This window comes from Diaphorina citri, unplaced genomic scaffold, assembly GCF_000475195.1.
Source record: "Diaphorina citri unplaced genomic scaffold, Diaci psyllid genome assembly version 1.1 scaffold2012, whole genome shotgun sequence".
Classification (NCBI taxonomy): domain Eukaryota; kingdom Metazoa; phylum Arthropoda; class Insecta; order Hemiptera; family Psyllidae; genus Diaphorina; species Diaphorina citri.
Genome location: NW_007379438.1, coordinates 22,943 through 44,573, shown reverse-complemented (window position 1 = coordinate 44,573; position 21,631 = coordinate 22,943). Strand labels below are relative to the sequence as shown.

The following is a 21,631-nucleotide window of genomic DNA, read 5'->3' as shown; positions in this document are numbered from 1 at the left end:
ATCGACGGTATTTCGTATTTCAAATGCAAAACATAAAGATAACGGTACCTACTGGCTGAAAACAGGGGAGGTAACAGATTCAGGACGGTTGACTCAACTAAGGAGAAGGAAAAGAGGTTTGATAGAGGGAACCGTATGACTCAGCTAAGATCTTATCGCCCCGAAAGCGAAGAGAAAAGGAAGACAGGATAGGAGAAAGCCAGCCGTTCTGAGAACGAATCTTATCGGTTTAGATTCTAAACTTTAGAATAAAAACCACTCAGATCGGGAATCGAACCCACGACCTACCGCTTACAAGGTAGAATCTAACTAGGCCGAAATAAAAGAAAAAGAAGAACAAAAGCGTTTCAACGGCGCGAAAAAATATTCCGATTTCCACTTGTGATTATAAAACGCCTGACAATTAATGTTGAAGCATGCTTCATGCTGTACAAATATGATAAGACGGGCTTATAGTATTCAATTTAATTAAACGGCGTTTTATGCAAATAATATCTAGGCATACCTACCTAGATGTGGAATACCTATGTATCTAGGCCGGCCGGTCAGCTGTTGGGGTTTTGTTTATTTTTCGGTTTTAATTTTTTTTATTGGATTGATTTCTGATAAAAATCATTATCAATTTAATTGATAGATAATTATTTAATTAAAGTCACACCCTCTCCTTCTATGTCTGTGTTATTTCGTCTGTGCTGTGATAAGTGAAGTTGTTCCATTGTGTACCTACATTTTAGTCTTAGATCACAGTCTACCACTGCCCTCCTTGTTAACTCTTACTGCCATTGGATTCGTGGGGACCCCTTCAGAAGAATGTCGATGATTGGGAAGGTAAGTAACCAAACATTAGACTTTAGCCAGACATCACCTGCAAAGAGATTGGAATGCATTTTTTGTTCTTGTAAAGTTGGACCAACCTCAGTGGTGTAGTGGTTAGCACGGTGGACTTTGGATCTGGAGGTTGGTGGTTTGAGTCCAAGTCAAGCCATAAAATTTAGCGTAGTGCATTAAACAGGGAATGACATTTGTGACAAGCATTTATGCTTAACACAATTAAAATTCCTTTTCTTTTGTAAAGTTAAACACATAATATTATCTACATGCAAAGAGATTTTATCTCAATCCTGTGTAGACAAAAAAGAGTAGGTACTTTATAGTAGGTAACAGAAACACTCACTTGTGACTTGAATTAGCGCAAGAATAAAAGGTTAGAAAAGTAGAAAACTAATTATTAGGTAAGTACCTACGAAAAACGAAATTTTATTTCAAATAAATTCTTCAAAAGTTGTGACTTGAGAAACAGAAAAATTACAAGTCAAAAATAAACAAAGAATTTACGGTGGGAAAGGGACGTTTTATGAAAACTAAAATCCCATCCCCCTACTGTTGTCATGGGATTTTTCTCGAAAAATCTCGTCCTCAACACGCTCCCCTGTGCTAGATCCGCTTGTGCTATGTGCTTGTGGCCTTGTCTTGTGCTTGGAAAAGCTAGAAAAACTCAAGAATTTCAAGAAAAACTTTTGAAAAAGTTAAAAATTTATAATTTATTCTTACTCTGAGCTCTAATCTCTTAATTGTTTCTTTCGAGTTTTTGAAGTACATCATAAAAGTGACCATAAAAGTCTCCTTTACCATACAAGGCTATTTATAAAAAGTAAAATCCCATCCCCCTACTGTTGTCATGGGATTTTTCTCGAAAAATCTCGTCCTCAACACGCTCCCCTGTGCTAGATCCGCTGTGCTTGTGCTATGTGCTTGTGGCCTTGTCTTGTGCTTGGAAAAGCTAGAAAAACTCAAGAATTTCAAGAAAAACTTTTGAAAAAGTTAAAAATTTATAATTTATTCTTACTCTGAGCTCTAATCTCTTAATTGTTTCTTTCGATTTTTTGAAGTACATCATAAAAGTGACCATAAAAGTCTCCTTTACCATACAAGGCTATTTATTGTAAAATCCCTCAAAATAAAAGCCTAGTTGAAAGATGCCATAGTTAGCATCAACAGTGCATGGATATTGAAAAATAACTGCTGTTGCATAAGATTAAAAACAAGTAAGTACTTAGGACTTACCTTTACTATTTAATTTTATCATAGCCCTCTCTCCCAAGAATTACTCTCTAGGGGTTTCCTCCCAAGTGCACATTCACAGCAAGGACCATAGACCCAGGACCATTAAGTATAGTCGGGAGCCTGGTCAATGTACTCTAAATCTCGTCCTCAACACGCTCCCCTGTGCTAGATCCGCTGTTGGCTGTTGGGGTTTTGTTTATTTTTCGGTTTTATTTTTTTTTTTTATTGGATTGATTTCTGATAAAAATCATTATCAATTTAATTGATAGATAATTATTTAATTAAATTCACACCCTCTCCTTCTATGTCTGTGTTATTTCGTCTGTGCTGTGATAAGTGAAGTTGTTTCATTGTGTACCTACATTTTAGTCTTAGGATCACAGTCTACCACTGCCCTCCTTGTTAACTCTTACTGCCATTGGATTGGATTCGTGAGGACCCCTTCAGAAGAATGTCAATGATTGGGAAGGTAAGTAACCAAACATTAGACTTTAGCCAGACACCAGACACCTGCAAAGAGATTGGAATGCATTTTTTGTTCTTGTAAAGTTAGACCAACTTCAGTGGTGTAATGGTTAGCGCGGTGGACTTTGGATCTGGAGGTTGGTGGTTTGAGTCCAAGTCAAGCCATAAAATTTAGCATAGTGCATTAAGCAGGGAATGACATTTGTGACAAGCATTTATGCTTAACACGATTAAAATTCCTTTTCTTTTGTAAAGTTAAACACATATGTACATGCAAAGAGATTTTATCTCAATCCCGTATTGGTAAAGCCCAGCATCAGTGTTCCAAACTGACCAAATCATAGTCAAGGACTCCCTTGTATAGGATCAGGGGCCACTCCATGCCAGAAGAGCTGTTTGAGCTGGATATACCTACTTACTTACATCAGCAAAGGAAAAAAAAAAAAAAAAAAAAAACAGTACAACTTAACAGCACAAATAGCACAATAAATTTATCACATTGTGTATAGGAGTAATTTTTGAGAAATTACTGCTGAACTGTCAGATATTTTTATGGGAGACTCTAGTCATATTCCAGTATTGTATGCTTACCTGCATAAACTGGAAACAGCTTGTGGTACTTGTGCAGAAGTCACGTCAGTAGAATATTGCTACCAAAGGAACTGGCACAATGATGGGATTCGAACCTGGGACCTCCATGGCAAGCAAGCGCGTTACCACTAAACAATCCGTGCCCCCAAAAAGGGTGCTTTTTAAAGTGATTACTACAGTTCCACTAATTTACATGTTCTCCATGTTCAATTCCACTGTGTTCCAGCCTGTGCTCTATTCGTACTGGCGTAGTTCGTGCTCCTGGCGGGTTCGCATCGCTCTCAACTTGAAAGAGATCCCGTACGATATTAAACCAATCAGTTTAATCAAGGCGGGCGGAGAACAGCACTGCAATGAGTTCCGAGATGTTAATCCGATGGAACAGGTGCCCGCGCTGCAGATCGATGGCCATACCCTGATTGAGTCTGTAAGTGGAAAATGTGGGACAACTGGCCTTAGAAGGAACTTCAAGAAAAAGCCCAGCCGTACCGAGAACGATGATGTGTTTACGATAAAGTTCGGCTCGTGCGGGAATCGAACCCGCCACCTAGCGCTTACAAGGCAGACGCGCTACCCTCCAAGCTAACTAGACCAACCTTTTTGTTCTTGTTTACATGAGAATTCATTTCTGTTCACTTTCAGTTAAACATAATGCATTATCTGGAAGAAACCAGACCGCAGAGAGCTCTGATGCCTCAAGACGTTCATAAGAGAGCCAAAGTAATGTATGACAAAGTAAACGATAGAAATGGGTTCTAAATTTTTTACTCAATTTTCGTTCCAATATTGATGAAATTTGACAAAATGTTCCGCACAGAAAGCCCTTTTTCAGTAATTAAATTGATTCGCAATAACTTCCAAACGGTTTGTCCTATTTCAATTAAATTTGATGGATATTTTTAACTTGTAACTTGTAAATACCCGTTTCCATTTTTCGTGCGTTGCATCCGATTTTTTCCCCGAATGTCCTGTAGGTAATGTAATTTAAATGGGAGTATTCCCTCTTGCGCACGACACGATATTTTTCCGAACGTGGGAACGGGCCTTGAAGGACATTTGTTCGTTGGAATTTCATTTCAGGTGCGAGAGATCTGTGAGCCGAATGTCCTGTAGGTAATGTAATTTAAATGGGAGTATTCCCTCTTGCGCACGACACGATATTTTTCCGAACGTGGGAACGGGCCTTAACTTGTAAGTATATGTATTCGTTCATCGGAATTTCCCACTCATTATTTCAGGTTCGAGAGATCTGTGAGGTGATAGCGTCCGGGATTCAGCCCTTACAAAATCTAACAGTTCTCATCTATGTGGGAGAGGAGAAGAAGAGAGAATGGGCTCAGCATTGGATACATAGGGGATTGCGAGGTAATACCAACTCTCAAATCAGGCATTGACTTCATTTGTGGACAAAACTTTGATCCAGTAGATGAATCCCGGAAAGAGAAGATCTTTTTTCTAAGAGAGGTTTGATAGAGGGAACTGTAACAGCCAGGGTCTTATCGTCCCCAAAGTGAAGAGAGAAGGAAGACAGGATAGGAGAAAACCAGCCGTTCTGAGAACGAACCTTATCTGTTCGGAAATCCGCCCCGGGCGGGAATCAAACCTTGGCAAAAGAAGAGAATAGCGCGAGAAAGGTTAGCCCAGTTGTAACGCTCTTTCCTGCCATACAGAAGGTCGGTCGGTTTGAAGTATTTGAATCCCACCATCGACAAATTATGTGCACTCATATGTATTTCTATTGTAAAAATTTCAACGGGTTACTGATTTTTTCAGGTGTCTGGTAAATATTTCACTCTTATTTTCAGCCGTGGAAAAATTACTTTCCTCATCAGCAGAGCATTGGATACATAGGGGATTGCGAGGTAATACCAACTCTCAAATCAGGCATTGACTTCATTTGTGGACAAAACTTTGATCCAATATTAGATGAATCCCGGAAAGAGAAGATCTTTTTTTCTAAGGGAGGTTTGATAGAGGGAACTGTAACAGCCAGGGTCTTATTGTCTCTAAAGCGAAGAGAGAAGGAAGACAGGATAGGAGAAAACCAGCCGTTCCGAGAACGAACCTTATCTGTTCGTAAATCCGCCCCAGGCGGGAATTGAACCTGGGAAGAGAAGAAAATTTGCTCGAAAAAGGTTAGCCATGCAGAAGGTCCCGCTTGCTTGCCATGCAGAAGCTAAGGTCCCGGTTTCAAATTCCAGCATGGACAAAATATTTGCACTCGTTTTTCGATTTGCAAATATTTCAACGGGTTACTTTCGGATTTTCTCAGGTGTCTGGCTAATGTATTTATGAATATTTTTCTCTTATTTTCAGCTGTGGAAAAATTACTTTCCTCATCAGCAGGAAAGTATTGTGTGGGAGATGAAATTTCAGTGGCAGATTGCTGTCTCATTCCTCAAGTATTCAATGCCAGGCGGTAAGTATCTTATTGACATTATTGCTTACCGTTATATGTTTTTTGGATACTTGATTGTTGACTCTCATCCGACTCTTATTGATTGACCGAACCATAGAGAGGTCTATGTTTTAACTTGACAGCTTTGCTTTTGGTTTCTAGATGAATGTTTGTTTGTTCCGCTATAACACGCGATCACCTGGTCCGACAATCCGATTTTGATAAAATTTTATATAGGAATTTAAAACATTAATCCACTTTGCAAGTTCAAAGTTGGGGTCTCAGAACTGACCGGGGCCAATTTTCGATTTTCACGGTCCTAAAACCTTTTATTATTTCTGCAAAGATACTTAGGTAAAAAGACCCCAACAAATTCCTCTTCGTATTCGAAAAGCATGTTCCCTCAAGGTCAGGGTTGCCTTACACCTTGCACCTCAGCCATTTTGAGCTTTTTGTTTATATTCAAATTTCCTCTTGCTTTTTTGCGTTTAGATTTCACGTGGACCTGAGGCCGTTCCCCATCGTCCTGCGCATAGATCGGGAACTGGAGAACCACCCCGCGTTCCGCGCCGCCCATCCTTCTAGTCAACCTGATTGTCCTCCCGAAGCCACCAAGTAGATCCTACAGCCGCCAAATCAACGCAAAGTACAAACCACCCTGTAGTTTAGAAAACATATTAACCATTAATTTATTATACCTATGAATCGTATTTCTTTATTGTTTAAGTTTATCTAATTTATAGTATTAAATCAAAACGCCCACGATGGAAACCTTGTTTAATTAAGAGTCAATGTCCTTATTCAATGGAGAACTAATGTCCTTATTTAAGACTTGGTTGACTTCACCTACATAGAAGTAGAAAGACTAGAAATCGTGTACGAGTGTCTTCGGGTATCTTGAATGCTACGAATAACTAGAGGAGGAGAACTATCGATAGTCGGCGCCATAGATAGTTTTCGATAGTTTTTTTTTTATTACATATTTTCCTTGTTTCTAAAGGTCTTATCCCCCACGATAGTCAAGCCTCAACTATCGATAGCGTTCGATAGTCAAAACTATCGATAGTTATCGATAGTGCTATCGATAGTTCTCCTCCTCTACGAATAACTTCATTAAACGTTTCCAGGAAACTGAACATGGTATATTAATTATGAACGCTCGCTGTAAACTATAAACCATCTAAATCCAAAATAGGTTCTCCAAATCCAAAATTACCTTATGACAAGTCTCTTCATCTTGTCTCCCACAAAAAAAAGATAATTCTTACTACTTAAGCTTCATTTTGAATTTTACCTTCGGGGGTAAAAGTTCAGAATTTCAGATTTAAAAGATGAAAAAAAAGGTAAATAAATCTTGTTTTTATCCCGGCTCAAAAGACCGCTATAAAGTATAAACCATCTAAATCCAAAATAGGTTCTCCAAATCCAAAATGACCTTATGACAAGTCTCTTCATCTTGTCTCCCACAAAAAAAAAAAAAAGATAATTCTTACTAAGCTTCATTTTGAATTTTACCTTCGGGGGAAAAAGTTCAGAATTTCGGATTTAAAAGATGGAAAAAGAAGTAAATAAATCTTGTTTTTATCCCGGCTCAAAAGAATGAGCAATAGAAGGATTAAAAAAGGTTTCCATCCTCATTCCATAGTACAAATTTACAACATTATTGAATAATTTAAATATGTATTTGACATTATTATATTTTAATTTAGATTTGACATTCTATTATTAGTTGTTTTTTTTTTATATCCCTGAAAATTGATGGTTGAAATCCAAATAAAAAGACAAGAAATGAAAACTCGATTGATCTTAGTTTAAAGATAAAGGAGTCTTTTTATTTGAGTTACCTATACTGATTTTCGTTTGAATACATATTAGCCTGCATTTATTTGACTTGATGTACTTTTTAGACATAATATGTAACTTAATTTTTTGTGGCTGTTGGACACGCATTCTTGCCATCATAACCTTTAATTTATTATTTTATTTTATTCTATGATTTTTATTATTTGGTATTTTACTTATTATCATTTATTTTTTAATAATTATAGCCACATTCCTATTTGTTAATTTACGTACATTGTATTTTACCATTTACGATAAAAAATTTAATGTCAAAATTTTATTTTACTGTGTAGAAGATTGTAGCCTGTATTTCATTCCAAATAAACGTCGAATATCAAATGGATGAACAAAAAAGTATCAAATACTTTGAATATACCTACCTTGAAAAGTGTTTTATTTATTTCCTTCTTTATTTCACAGTAAACCTAAAGACCCATGATTTTTTTTTTTTTTTTTTTTTTTTTTTTTTTTTTCTTTTTTTTTTTCCAAAAAAACCTAAAAACCCTTTTTTTTTTTTTTTTTTTTTTTTTTTTTTTTTTTTTTTTTTTACTGAGAATTAGGTGATACCTACGAATTTATTACGAACTTGTAAAATCCATTTGCATGAATTTAAGAAATAATGTACTTACCACGTTTAGTGGCAGTATATGGTACTTAGAAATGCATAGGTGGAACCTATAGTTAGCTTGAAGGGTTTCGCGCTTGCCTTGTAAGTTGTAGGTCACAGGTTCGATTCCCGCCCTGGGCGGACTTTATCCTAAACAAACAAGGTTTTCGTTCTTTGAACACATCTGACTTTTTACTATCCTGTCCTCCTTTTCTCTTTGATTTTGTGTCAATACTATAGTTATTTAGGCACAAAATTCACTCTATCAAAGTTCAAACCTCTTGAAGTGATATAGGTAGGTACCTATAATAGAAATAAATAAAGTTATAAAGTGGTAGGTATAAGTCTATAAGTAAAATACATACGTATTACTCGTATTAGGTATTTATCGCGTGTCTTGTAAGTAGGTACCTATACTTTACCGAACTCTTAAACAAGGTTTTCGTTCTTTGAACACATCTGACTTTTTACTATCCTATCCTCCTTTTCTCTTCGATTTTGTGTCAATAAGACATCAATAGTTAATTATTTACAATTCACTCTATCAAAGTTCAAACCTCTTGAAGTGATAATAGAAGTAATAACTAAAGTTATAAAGTGGTAGGTATACTTAAGCCTATTTAAGTAAAATACATACGTAGGTATTTATCTAATTTATCGCGTGTCTTGTAGGTAGGTACCTAGTTACCTACTTTACCGAACTCTTGGCGAGAAAAAACGCACAGTGCATCGTGTATACGGATCCTTACTTTTTTTATCAGTTGACATATGCTGCACTCTAGCGGACAAAACGGAAACTTCTTTTTAATATTATTTTTTCAATCAAATGCGATTGTGATTTAAATTTTCCCCAATTTGATTTCTAATTAATTAAAATTAATTACCTTTTCCTTTAAACCCTATTAAAATGTGCAAGTGCAATACATCCTGAGTATGTGCGGTTTTAATTTTACACTGATGTATTTTTAGAACAAGTATACAGGTAAATGACTACTGTAGAGTGAGTGCATGGAGATTGATAGTGATAAGAAGATGTAAGGGTAAGGGCCTAGCACAAAAATTCAAAGAATATCTCATTCTCTCTGAAACTTATTCTTGTACCTTATTAATTTCCATTGGAAACAATTTGGGACTCAGCCAGGCATAAATGTGTAATATTCGTCCAACAGATATCAATTTGTTAATTAATCATGAGCAAATTAATTGGATTGAAAAGTAAAAGTGAGGTTAGGAATTGATATGGAGCAAGATCTACCTATTTAGGTGAAATCTACCCATGTGAGTTTTCCCCAGTACTGATAGTGGAACTGTTTGATTAGGATTTGTTTCAAGGCAGTTGTGTTTTTGAATGTTGATCATGATCATCTAAGCTCAATTTGAGCTGTTTAACAATAATATTGGTTAAGGTTTAAGTACTTACACTACCTACAGGATAGGAGATTGGTTGAGTAAGATACCCATCTGATATGTGACCATGGCTGAAGTTTACACTTGTAGGTACAAATGATGGGAGTTTGAAGTGTTAATGGGAACAATGGGAGTTTGAAGGCTGGGGAAACTTTAAACAGGGATGATATCAGGCTGAAATTTCCCGGCCTTGCTAAACAAATAGCAAAGGTTGAGTGCAAAGGGCATCCACTCCTAATATTTGTAGCCAAAACCAAATGTCAGCTGAAAGCAGTCACTGTACCTAGCGCTGATTGAGAGGCTGACAAAAAACACTGATCCCATCTGAACACGGGAAATTGCAAGAAAGAAGAATTCAACTGTAATCATAATACATGACTTTTAGTTATGGGATCTAGACCCTAGAAAAGCTTTTTTTTTTTTTCCTTTAAACCCTATTAAAATGTGCAAGTGCAATACATCCTGAGTATGTGCGGTTTTAATTTTACACTGATGTATTTTTAGAACAACAAGTATACAGGTAAATGACTACTGCATAGTGAGTGCATGGAGATTGATAGTGATAAGAAGATATGGTACCTACTACAGGAGCAATTACAGTTTCACTTATTTTGGTACCTACTACAGGAGGAGGGAGTCTTTAGAATATGTAATTTAATTTGTGCAAGGGTTTATTGTTTATTGTCGAAAACAAGGTACTGTAAGACCAAAAATGTTGGGAACCACTGGTGTAGAACTTGAGCCATAAATCTACACAAACCCTAGACAGAACTCACATCAGTGGTGTAGTGTCTGTATATTCTGCAGGTAAAAGAGAACATAATATATGTACTTACCTACTGAAAAGGATTTCTGATTGTGTTAAGAACAAATACTTGTTTGTCCCAAATATCATTCCTGGATTGAACTAGGACTCGAACCACTAATCTCCATAACACAAATCATCAAATCAACTGCTCGAACCAAGACTCAAAATAGATAAAAAAAAAAAAAAAAAAAAAAAAAAAAAATCCCAAAATTTACGGCCGGGGGGGGAAAAAATTTTTGTCTTTTCCAGGCCTGTGGGTAGATAAATTTTTGCACTTGTGAAGTCTGTTGTTATTTTGTTATCCACCACTGCAGTTATTAGCATCTAGGCATTGTGCACAGAACATATTAAACATAAGCAGTACTTAGGTACTTACTATGGGCCACGGCCTATTTTTTATGTGGGAGCTAACAACAGGTGTACTTACTTAAAACCGAAGCGACGTTCACTGTAAAATGGGTAGTTAAGGTACAACTGACTATTCAAGTACTCACCTAACTCTTTACTATTGGAATTATTGCAAGCTTGAAGGGTTTCGCGCTTGCCTTGTAAGTTGTAGGTCACAGGTTCGATTCCCGCCCTGGGCGGACTTTATCCTAAACAAACAAGGTTCGTTCTTTGAACACATCTGACTTTTTACTATCCTGTCCTCCTTTTCTCTTCGATTTTGTGTCAATAAGGCGTCAATAGTTAATTTACAATTCACTCTATCAAAGTTCAAACCTCTTGAAGTGATATACCTATAATAGAAATAAATAAAGTTATAAAGTGCTAGGTATAAGTCTATAAGTAAAATACATACGTAGGTATTTATCGCGTGTCTTGTAAGTACCTACCTACTTTGACTTTACCGAACTCTTGGCGAGAAAAAACGCACAGTGCATCGTGTATACGGATCCTTACTTTTTTTATCAGTTGACAAATGCTGCACTCTAGCAGACAAAACGGAAACTTCTTTTTAATATTTTTTCAACCTTTTTTTTTTTTTTTTTTAACGAGTTGAGTCCCGATAACTTTTTCAACTCAGTCCTCTTAGTCACTTAGTGGAAGGGTTCACTTACGGATTGAATCCCGAATTCCCGATACCTGCTAAGAAAAGAAAGAATACTTACGTCAGCTGTTGATAGATGTTGATACAGTACTTTCAAAGGTCTATCTCATAAATAATATTACATATGTTTGCGATAGCTTTCCTTTTGAGAATATTGCTAATGGCTGCGTCCAGACATAAAGTGGATGAACATCGATTAACTGTATGTGGACATTGTGGACACAGCTTAGGACCCAAGTTTCGTTTTCTTTCTTTCGTCGCGGGCACGGCCAACATCTACTTGGGCAATTATAAATTGGTTCTATCATGAGTACCTATACAAGTATACAATTAGGTCCCTATCTGCAAATATAATATAATGTACCTATTAACACTTTTTTATATGTAAAATAAATAATATAAAAAAAACAGGAACTTAAACAAAAGGCCCTCAGGAGCTGAATACGATGTATGGAGATTCGAATTTGAAAGTTTCAGCAGATTAGAGAAAGTCTCTGGTATCTCGTAAGTCGTAAGTTTAGGAACTTAGTACATGGGTATCTTTGGTGGTACCTTTGGGTATTAGGATAGAGCTTGAAGCAGTAATACGAACCGTGCTTGTATTTTTTAAATATACTTTTAATAGATGTATAGTTTGTATAGTTTCGTATAGGTATATTGGCAGAGAGTATTTGGTCTTGTATAGTGTTGTACCTTTGGCTATATCACTCAGCACCATGGCGAACTTGGTTTTAAAACTTACTTACTTCTCCAGAATTAGTTATGGGAGGAGTCTGGCCGGGGAACTTTAAATAGAGAGAATACCAGCCTAAAATTCCCTTGCTAAAGAAATAACACAGGCTGAGTGCGAAGGGCATCCATCCACTCGTAAGGTTTTTGTGGCCAAAACCAAAAGTCAGCCCAAAGCGTCAGCCAAAGTAGTAGCGCCTGTACTTAATTCCTAGAAATCCAAAATGACGTATTCCCAACCATCGAAGGTCTAGTGTTCAGTTTTCCATTTCCGAAAGGGAAATACACTGGTAGAACCCAGATGCTAGGTTAGAACCGAGAACCAACCTCAGAAATGTAGTGATTAGCGCGATCAAATTCCATCCCTCGGCTGCGATTGAACCCACGCCCTCCTGTTTACCAGGCGAGCGCCTTGACCACTACACCACCGAGGCAGGCAACAAAAAATAGGTTTTTGTTCGTCTTGAAATTTGTAGGAGCCAGCCTAGTTGGGGGCCTGTCTTGTAAGCCCGAGGTCGCTGTTTCGATTCCCGCCCACGGCGCGGCGGACTTTATCCTAAACAGATAAGGTTCGTTCTCGGAACGGCTAGCTTTCTCCTATCCTATCCTGTCTTCGATTTAACTTGTTGTCCTGTTTGTTTCAGATGGGATTGAACACAATCTGAAACCAGAGGTGTCCAGATCACCTCAAACAATACAAGGGGATGTCTTCCTTATCTATAGAGGTAAGAAATATTGTACAGTAGAAGTTTATACTAACATGAGGTGCTGGCTTTTCCATTAATACAGAGCTCAAAAATTTCCATCTGGTAAAAACCCGTAGCGGATGCATGCAGCATTTGCTTTCGGTATAGCTAGACCCATCTTTTGGGCAAAAAAAAAAAAAATGTTTGGAACAGGATTCTATCGTCAAACGATATCCTATGCAAATGGTCCAACCAACCTAAACAGATAAGGTTTCTTCTCGGAAAGGCTGGCTTTCTCCTATCCTGTCTTCCTTCTCTCTTCGCTTTCGACCTCAGCTCCTTAGGTTTCCACAGCGAAAGAATTGATTGTCCATATTTTTTGTCAATATCCCGTTAGCTATTCCTTGTTCGTCAAATGCCGCTTAATCAACTCAGTTTGCTCAACATTAAGTATATCAACGTAAAATGTTTCTCAGTTTGAAGATTATCACAAAGTATTGTCGTTATGGACCCTTCCGTTCCAGGAATGGGGCCTTGATCACCCTGATGAGTTTTTGCTGTCCCTGATCTCTATGGACCAAAAGACCAAACGAGAACTCTTTGCTTCACAATACAATGCAATATAATAATTATGTAGATGTTACTCTTCCTCACAGACCAGGAGGCTTACCCCAGGACTTGGCATACCTCCCGTTCTCCTTAGGATCGTAACTTGTTCTTCACTACTCGCAGTAGTGTCTAGCAGTCCTCTCTGGTTCCTTAAACCGGCGCGGTGAGATTTTTACGTGATTTTATTAAGTCGAACAGAATATTGTGTTACTAACCCAGTCTTGAGTTTTGAACGAAAAAGTCGTTGTTTGATTTTTTTAGGAATTTCAATATTACAAGTGTTTTCCGGACGTTTTCTTCTCTTAGGACCCAAGTTTCGTTTTCTTTCTTTCGTCGCGGGCACGGCCAACATCTACTTGGGCAATTATAAATTGGTTCTATCATGAGTATACCTTTTTTTTTCCAATTTACCACCGGAGTCATGTCAAATTTTGCGTGGCGAAAATACGCGTTTATTTTCTCGGAATGTTGAATCAAAATGATCTCGCAAAATATTTTAGTGTCTTAAATTCTCAATATAATAAACACCCTCAGAAATGTTATCCTGTTGACTGATTTATAAGGCTGATGATGTACCCATAGTTTTTCGAAATTAATTTTTTTGTCTCCTCCCGTTAATTTATTTGTGGACTTGTAGTGTTTATTGGGCCAAGTGTTTTCCAGTGGTGGTCGGAAAGAATGTCAGCACTTCTGATGGATAATTGGATGGCAGATGTTGTAAGTTTTTTTTAGGGCATGTGTTTTCCAGTGGTGGTCGGAAAGAATGTCAGCACTTCTGATGGATAATTGGATGGCAGATGTTGTAAGTTTTTTTTAGGGCATATAGCTATATTATCGAATGGCTTTGTGAAGAGCAACACAGTTTAGGGTAGGGAAATGGTTGCGGAAGGAAAAGTACGTAAAGTAGATATGTGGGTAGGTAAAGTATTGGGCCAAGTGTTTTCCAGTGGTGGTCGGAAAGAATGTCAGCACTTCTGATGGATAATTGGATGGCAGATGTTGTAAGTTTTTTTAGGGCATATAGCTATATTATCGAATGGCTTTGTAAAGAGCAACACAGTTTAGGGTAGGGAAATGGTTGCGGAAGGAAAAGTACGTAAAGTAGAAATGTGGGTAGGTAAATTTACCATCCCTATACTGTTAAGGCATATACTCAAAAGATAGGACCAAGACCTAAAGATTTTCTCTTGTAGCCAATTCTTCAAAGGGATGGTGTTGTAGTGTGGACAAGTTATAAGTGTTTTAGTGTATTAAATATTGGTTGCAAAATCTGGAAAAAGAGGTACCGCAAATGCTTCGGGTATACTGTTAAGGCATATACTCAAAAGATAGGACCAAGACCTAAAGATTTTCTCTTGTAGCCAATTCTTCAAAGGGATGGTGTTGTAGCGTGGACAAGTTATAAGTGTTTCAGTGTATTGAATATTGGTTGCAAAATCTGGAAAAAGAGGTGCCACAAATGCTTCGGATTATGGACCCTTCCGTTCCAGGAATGGGGCCTTGATCACCCTGATGAGTTTTTGTTGTCACTGATCTCTATGGACCAAAAGACCAAACTAGAACTCTTTGCTTCACAATACAATGCAATATAATAACTACGTAGATGTTACCTAAGAGGTATTATCCTGAATTCTGTGCCTAGTGGTTATCGCCGCTGGTAGGTACTCAGATTGGGATTGATGGTTCGATTCCAACTCAAGTCATAAAATTATCGTGGTGGATTCTGCATTAATCGAGGAACGATATTGTGGTAACGAGGAACAATTAGTTGTGTAAACTAACTTGAAATTTAAATCGATTTTTTATCTGTGAAGAAGAAAAATATATGCCAATTTAAAATTGGAACACGAAGAAATTCGCTCCCAAGAGTTTCCTAAGTATACACTCGATAAATTTTCTGACTTGACGGGGATTCGAACCACCAACCTCCACCGCGTTAACCACTTTATCACGGAGATTCGGATTACAGGCTGCTGTGTTATCCTGTCTTCTACTGGCTAGGTTTTGCCTAAGGTTGATTTCGTATTCAATGTATCAAACACCCTGCAGGTGTGTTAGTGATCGGTCTTTTTTCTTGTGTGCAGCAAAATGGTCTTTTTACTTTCTTATATGATATTGATAATACTCGATTATAATCTGGGCGATTTAGTTTTTGATTGTTTCACCTATTAGAAATTAGAAACACAGTCGAACCTGTCGAATTGGGAATCCAAGGAACCGGCAATTTTTTCCCCTCTTATCCAGGTGGGAGACCAAACTGGTGTAGGTACTCCCCGTTTGAGGTCCCCCAGCCAGAGTATTTAGCTATCTACTAGGTATATGAAATCATAATGTCCGATGTCCTGAGGAACCCCTTCCGTTGTAGTAAGTGAGCTACTAAAGCTACTTAAGTGCCTATATTGAGTATCGAAAAGATAACATCTAATGCCTGATTTGAATAAATAAAAAAATAAATAAAAAGAACTTGAATATTCTATTTTTGATCGATTCCTAAACTGACGTTTTTTTTTTCTCGCCTTATAAATTGCTTGTGAGTCTAGTGACGGTAAATGATTGATTGACTGGACTTCCATTTTGAATAATCTCAATATTTCTGAATTCTGACTAAAAAAACTTTTCTCGCCTTATAAATTGCTTGTGAGTCTAGTGACGGTAAATGATTGATTGACTGGACTTCCATTTTGAATAATCTCAATATTTCTAAATTCTGACTAAAAAAAAGGAAGTAGCCTCAACCTCTAACCCCTGAGGAAGTTGTCAAAAAGAAGGGGAAAAATTGCCCAAAAATCCTTTTGTCTTGTCTTAAATGAAAAATGGTGCCTTTGTTTTTGTCTCTGCTATATGTATCTACAATTCTACACCTATAGCTTCCATTCACTGTGTCCAATTTTAGTATGTACCTACTCTTTTCCTTTGTGTTGGGGAAAAAATCACCATTAGACAGACTATTGAGTGGAACATAGCTTCTAGGGTACTGGGTTAAAGCCTGAGGCTTTCTATACCACCTAACCCTTGATTTGTCGAATTTTCAAATGAATGAGGGATGGAACTCTATTTTTTGTCTGGAATTGAACCCGCGCCCTCCTTTTTACCAGGCGAGCGTCTTGACTACACCACCGAGGTGTTGATCTTGAAGTTTCTGTGAGGAAAAGCGAAAAGCTGAAGAGCTACAACGAAGTTTTGCAACAGAACATGTTTTCATGTCTTCAACGCATATTGTAGACGTACAGTTATACCTGGTAGTAGTATGTAGTATCTATACCTACCGATTGTTTTATTCTAAGGTTGATAACTCAGAGAAGTTTCATGGCCATCCGGCAAGTTGTGTAACAATTTAATTTAAAATCAAGTTAGGTGCTTTACTCGTGTGAAAGTTAACACAGGTGTGCTTCTTGGAACTTGTGGCTTAGATTCTGTCAGGTCTCCTCAGTTTTCAGTTGATTCTAACCGTAGAACATCGCTACTTTTCCCAAAAGTCTCAGATTCCAGGTAGACCTGACAGGTCTCCTGAGAGACTTGTTATTTCTGCCATACACTCTCAGGTAGGCCTGACAGGCTCAGCTGTTCAGGCGTACCTGTCAGGTCTACCTGATAGTGAATGGCCGGCCTAAATGAAATACCTAATTTGATTAATCTCGATTTCTATGGTCAAATAAAGAAAAACTGAACAGAGCCCACCTTTCCGTAACGTGTGTGTCCAGGCAACTAGTCAGCTTGCGCAGATATGCCTGAACAGGCTGCCCTGCCCGGTATAGCTTAACTTTGATGGCCGGCTTTTGAATTCAGAGTCAGCCACTAAGGCTGAATGTGATTTCGATCGAAAAAGTAGGAAGTTTTCCATCACTACATGGAGAGAGATCTAGGTTTTTTCACAATCGATTTGCCTTTGCACTCCGATTGCTTTTCGTGATAAGAAAACTAACTTTGATGGCCGGCTTTTGAATTCAGAGTCAGCTACTAAGGCTGAATGTGATTTCGATCGAAAAAGTAGGAAGTTTTCCATCACTGCATGGAGAGAGATCTAGGTTTTTTTCACAATCGATTTGCCTTTGCACTCCGATTGCTTTTCGTGATAACAAAAGCTATTAGAACAATCAAAGCGTGACCCCGGGGGCCTTTATCTCTTCCCTAACCTAGGTTGTGCTACTTCCCGCTGAGAGTTTTTTCGGATAAAAATAGGCACACCACGTACTTGTAGTAAGGATTGTGCGTGTGAGCATTAGCCCAACGCATGTTCAATCTGCATGCAGTGTGCCTGATGAACTGCACATGTCCACTGTGCAGTCTGTCTGATGAACTTCCCATGTTCACTTTCACTGTGCAGTCTGCCTGATGAACTGCACATGTCCACTGTGTAGTCTGCGTGATGAACTGCACATGTCCACTGTGTAGTCTGTCTGATGAACTTCCCATGTTCACTGTGCAGTCTACCTGATGAACTGCACATGTTCACTGTGCAGTCTGCCTGATGAACATGTCCATTGTGCATAAGCAAATTCTTCACGTGTGATCTTGAACGCATGATATCTCAGCTTTTTAAAACTGACCACAGATCACTTGGTGCAGTGATAACGAGACCTCTGGAGGAATATTGATCCTCTGGAGAAGCAATTAGTTCTTCCCCTTCAGTCTTTCAAGTCGAAAAAGAGCACTTATGAGTGTTAATTATGACTGAATTTCCAATTTGCAATTTGACTCTCAATTGCAAAGGATTGTTTGTTTGTGGGGTTGTATGTTGAATGGAGGTTTTTTGTGGCTTTCTTGTGCTGTTTGCTTTGGCCCAAGGTGTCCTCCCTCGTCTTTGAAAGGCAAAAAAGCTTCATTATTCGAACCAATAATTTATGATAAATCCAGAAGGTTTTTATTATTATGGATGTTCTGAGGCTGGGGTTTACCATTTCGGACTCTCAAAGGATTGAGTTTATGTTTATTACTGGATCGCCCACAGTCAAGTATAACTCGATTTTCAATCAGTCGCAATCCTGCAATCGATTGATTAACTGGTATTGGATTGAAAAGTAAAAGTGAGGTTAGGAATTGATATGGAGCAAGATCTACCTATTTAGGTGAAATCTACCCATGTGAGTTTTCCCTAGTAGGTACTGATAGTGGAACTGTTTGATTAGGATTTGTTTCAAGGCAGTTGTGTTTTTGAATGTTGATATTGTTGATCATGATCATCTAAGCTCACAATTTGAGCTGTTTAATAATATTGGTAGAGGTTTAAGTACTTACACTACCTACAGGATAGGAGATTGGTTGTGTAAGATACCCATCTGATATGTGACCATGGCTGAAGTTTACACTTGTAGGTGCAAATGATGGGAGTTTGAAGTGTTAATGGGAACAATGGGAGTTTGAAGGCTGGGGAAACTTTAAACAGGGATGATATCAGGCTGAAATTTCCCTTGCTAAACAAATAGCAAAGGTTGAGTGCAAAGGGCATCCACTCCTAATATTTGTAGCCAAAACCAAATGTCAGCTGAAAGCAGTCACCGTACCTAGGGCTGATTGAGAGGCTGACCAAAAACACTGATCCCATCTGAACAGTCTGAACATGGGAAAATGCAAGGAAGAAGAATTCAAATGTAATCATAGGTACTTAATACATGACTTTTAGTTCTGGGATCTAGACCCTGGAAAAGCTTTTTTTTCTCTCCCTCTTTCTCTCTCCATATATCTTGTGGTACGGTTGTTCATAACCATTTTACAATTTTTGTGAGTCTCACACTCTCACTGCATTACTAAGAGCCTCCTGTGTAATCAATTCCAAGTCTCAATCAAATCTTTTTACCCTGATAATGCTGCCACTGGTCTTTACTCAGATGAAAAGTTACAATGTAGATCGAGGTACAAAGTAGCTACTCAATGTCCTCACAAGGCTGAGTGGGCCCCGTAACATCCAAATAACAGTCCAAATTTTTAGGCATTGCTAGGATTCAAACCTGGGTCTCCTGGGTGCAAGCCAGTGTGATACTCACTAGGCTACAGACAGATTTTTTTCTTCTGAAATATGCATGATGCCCATCCTAGTTCTTTTTTCTTCATTTTTCTTTCAAATATATTATTATCTGGGTACCTATACATTTATTTCAAGAAACCAAGTACCAAAAAATTAAGAAACAAAATCATATATCTGATGAAAGGTTCTTTTTAATTTTATTATTAGTGTTACTCAAGAGAAACTACATACATTGGAAATCCCTAGGGATTACTTCAATGGAAGTAATTCCTACTACCTTGTATCTTATACTAATGAGAGAACCACCCCGCGTTCCGCGCCGCCCATCCTTCTAGTCAACCTGATTGTCCTCCCGAAGCCACCAAGTAGATCCTACAGCCGCCAAGTCAACGCAAAGTACAAACCACCCTGTAGTTTAGAAAACAATTTAACCATTTATTATACCTATGAATCGTATTTCTTTATTGTTTAAGTTTATCTAATTTAAAGTATTAAATCAAAACGCCCACGATGGAAACCTTGTTTAATTGAGAATCAATGTCCTTATTCAATGGAGAAGTTATGTCCTTATTTAAGACTTGGTTGTTGTTAGCACACTTTAATAAATACAAATAAAAAAAAGACTTGGTTGACTTCAACTACATAGAAGTAGAAAGACTAGAAATCGTGTACGAGTGTCTTCGGGTATCTTGAATGCTACGAATAACTAGGGATGGGCGATATTTATAAAAATATCGATATTTCCGATATCGATAATAAAATAACGATATTACCGATATATCGAAAGTAAAATATCGATATTCGGAAATATCGATATATATCGCCCATCCCTACGAATAACTTCATTAAACGTTTCCAGGAAACTGAACTTGGTATATTAATTGAGGAGCTGGGTGCAAAAAGGGCAATGAATGAAATTCATCAAACTGAGATATTTAACTTTAAAGTTTTCAATTTTTCATTAGGTATTCCATACCTCGGCTGGGATTGAACCCACGCCCTCCTGTTTACCAGGCGAGCGCCTTGACCACTACACCACCGAGGCAGGCAACAAAAAATGGGTTTTTGTTGGTCTTGAAATTTGTAGTAGCCAGCCAGCCTAGTTAGCTTGGGGGCCTGTTTTGTAAGCCCGAGGTCGCTGTTTCGATTCCCGCCCACGGCGCGGCGGACTTTATCCTAAACAGATAAGGTTCGTTCTCGGAACGGCTAGCTTTCTCCTATCCTATCCTGTCTTCGATTTAACTTGTTGTCCTGTTTGTTTCAGATGGGATTGAACACGATCTGAAACCAGAGGTGTCCAGATCACCTCAAACAATACAAGGGGATGTCGTCCTTATCTATAGAGGTAAGAAATATTGTACAGTAGAAGTTTATCCTAACATGAGGTGCTGGCTTTTCCATTAATACAGATTTTAAAAATTTCCCTCTGGTAAAAACCCGTAGCGGATGCATGCAGCATTTGCTTTCGGGATAGCTAGACCCATCTTTTGGGCAAAAAAATGTTTGGAACAGGATTCTCTCGTCAAACAATATCCTATGCAAATAGTCCAACCCCCCTAAACAGATAAGGTTCGTTCTCGGAACGGCTGGCTTTCTCCTATCCTGTCTTCTTTCTCTCTTCGCTTTCGACCTCAGCACCTTAGCAGTTACAGCTCCCTCTACCTTTAACAAAATTATGATTGCAATCGCAAGTCGCAAGGTTTCCACAGCGAAAGGTTGAAATGGAATTCAGTAATTGATTGTCAATATCCTGCAAATGGTCCAACCTCCAACCAACCTAAACAGATAAGGTTCGTTCTCGGAACGGCTGGCTTTCTCCTATCCTGTCTTCCTTCTCTCTTCGCTTTCGACCTCAGCACCTTAGCAGTTACAGCTCCCTCTACCTTTAACAAAACAATGATTGCAATCGCAAGGTTTCCACAGCGAAAGAATTGATTGTCCATATTTGTCAATATCCCGTTAGCTATTCCTTGTTCGTCAAATGCCGCTTAAACAACTCAGTTTGCTCAACATTATATCAACGTAAAATGTTTCTCAGTTTGAAGATTATCACAAAGTATTGTCGTTAATTGAGATTGCAGCGTAGACTTGATGTCTCCATTGAGTACAAGGCGGCTCTACTGAGTTAAATGTATGTAGTATGTCGACCATGTGTGGACAACTGGACACAGCCTAAGGCCCTAAGGCATCACTTCATTTACACGCGTTTTGCGCCCGCCAACGGGGGTGGGGCTTCTGACGAAGCGGTTTGGATTTTTCTCGTCATGTAGAAATCGGCATCGAATGGTGAAAACCCTCCCTCTGGGGCGGCTCAGACGGCACTTTAGCCGCCCCACAGGGGGAGGGGGTTTATATCTCGTTTGGGCCTGTGTTATGGAATGCCGAGCGCTATATGTGCATGTTTCGTATTTT

The 21,631-nt window shown here is 38.2% G+C and overlaps 1 protein-coding gene across 3 annotated transcripts; it reads left to right on the top strand.

The window, feature by feature from the left end:
- The first annotated feature begins 566 nt into the window (after positions 1-566).
- On the top strand, positions 567-20,153 carry LOC103517941 (probable maleylacetoacetate isomerase 2). 3 transcript variants are annotated; one of them, XM_026829865.1, is made up of 7 exons: positions 2,280-2,533; positions 3,347-3,547; positions 3,763-3,840; positions 4,359-4,485; positions 5,437-5,539; positions 6,011-6,137; positions 19,589-20,153. In XM_026829865.1, exons 1-6 carry the CDS (start codon positions 2,516-2,518, stop codon positions 6,135-6,137), a joined length of 654 nt encoding a protein of 217 aa, XP_026685666.1. In that variant the 5' UTR covers positions 2,280-2,515; the 3' UTR covers positions 19,589-20,153. The 3 variants fall into 3 exon arrangements, with proteins under 3 accessions (XP_008481212.1, XP_026685666.1, XP_008481211.1); XM_008482990.3 differs by lacking the exons at positions 2,280-2,533; positions 19,589-20,153 and adding an exon at positions 567-828 and having other exon boundaries at positions 6,011-6,467; XM_008482989.3 differs by lacking the exon at positions 19,589-20,153 and having other exon boundaries at positions 6,011-6,467.
- Positions 20,154-21,631: the final 1,478 nt, after the last annotated feature.

Excerpts from the sequence above, each read along its gene's own strand:
- LOC103517941 (XM_026829865.1), top strand. Across the intron at positions 3,841-4,358 it reads ACGTTCATAAGAGAGCCAAA|GTTCGAGAGATCTGTGAGGT; the intron begins GTAATGTATGAC and ends TCATTATTTCAG. Across the intron at positions 4,486-5,436 it reads GATACATAGGGGATTGCGAG|CTGTGGAAAAATTACTTTCC; the intron begins GTAATACCAACT and ends TCTTATTTTCAG.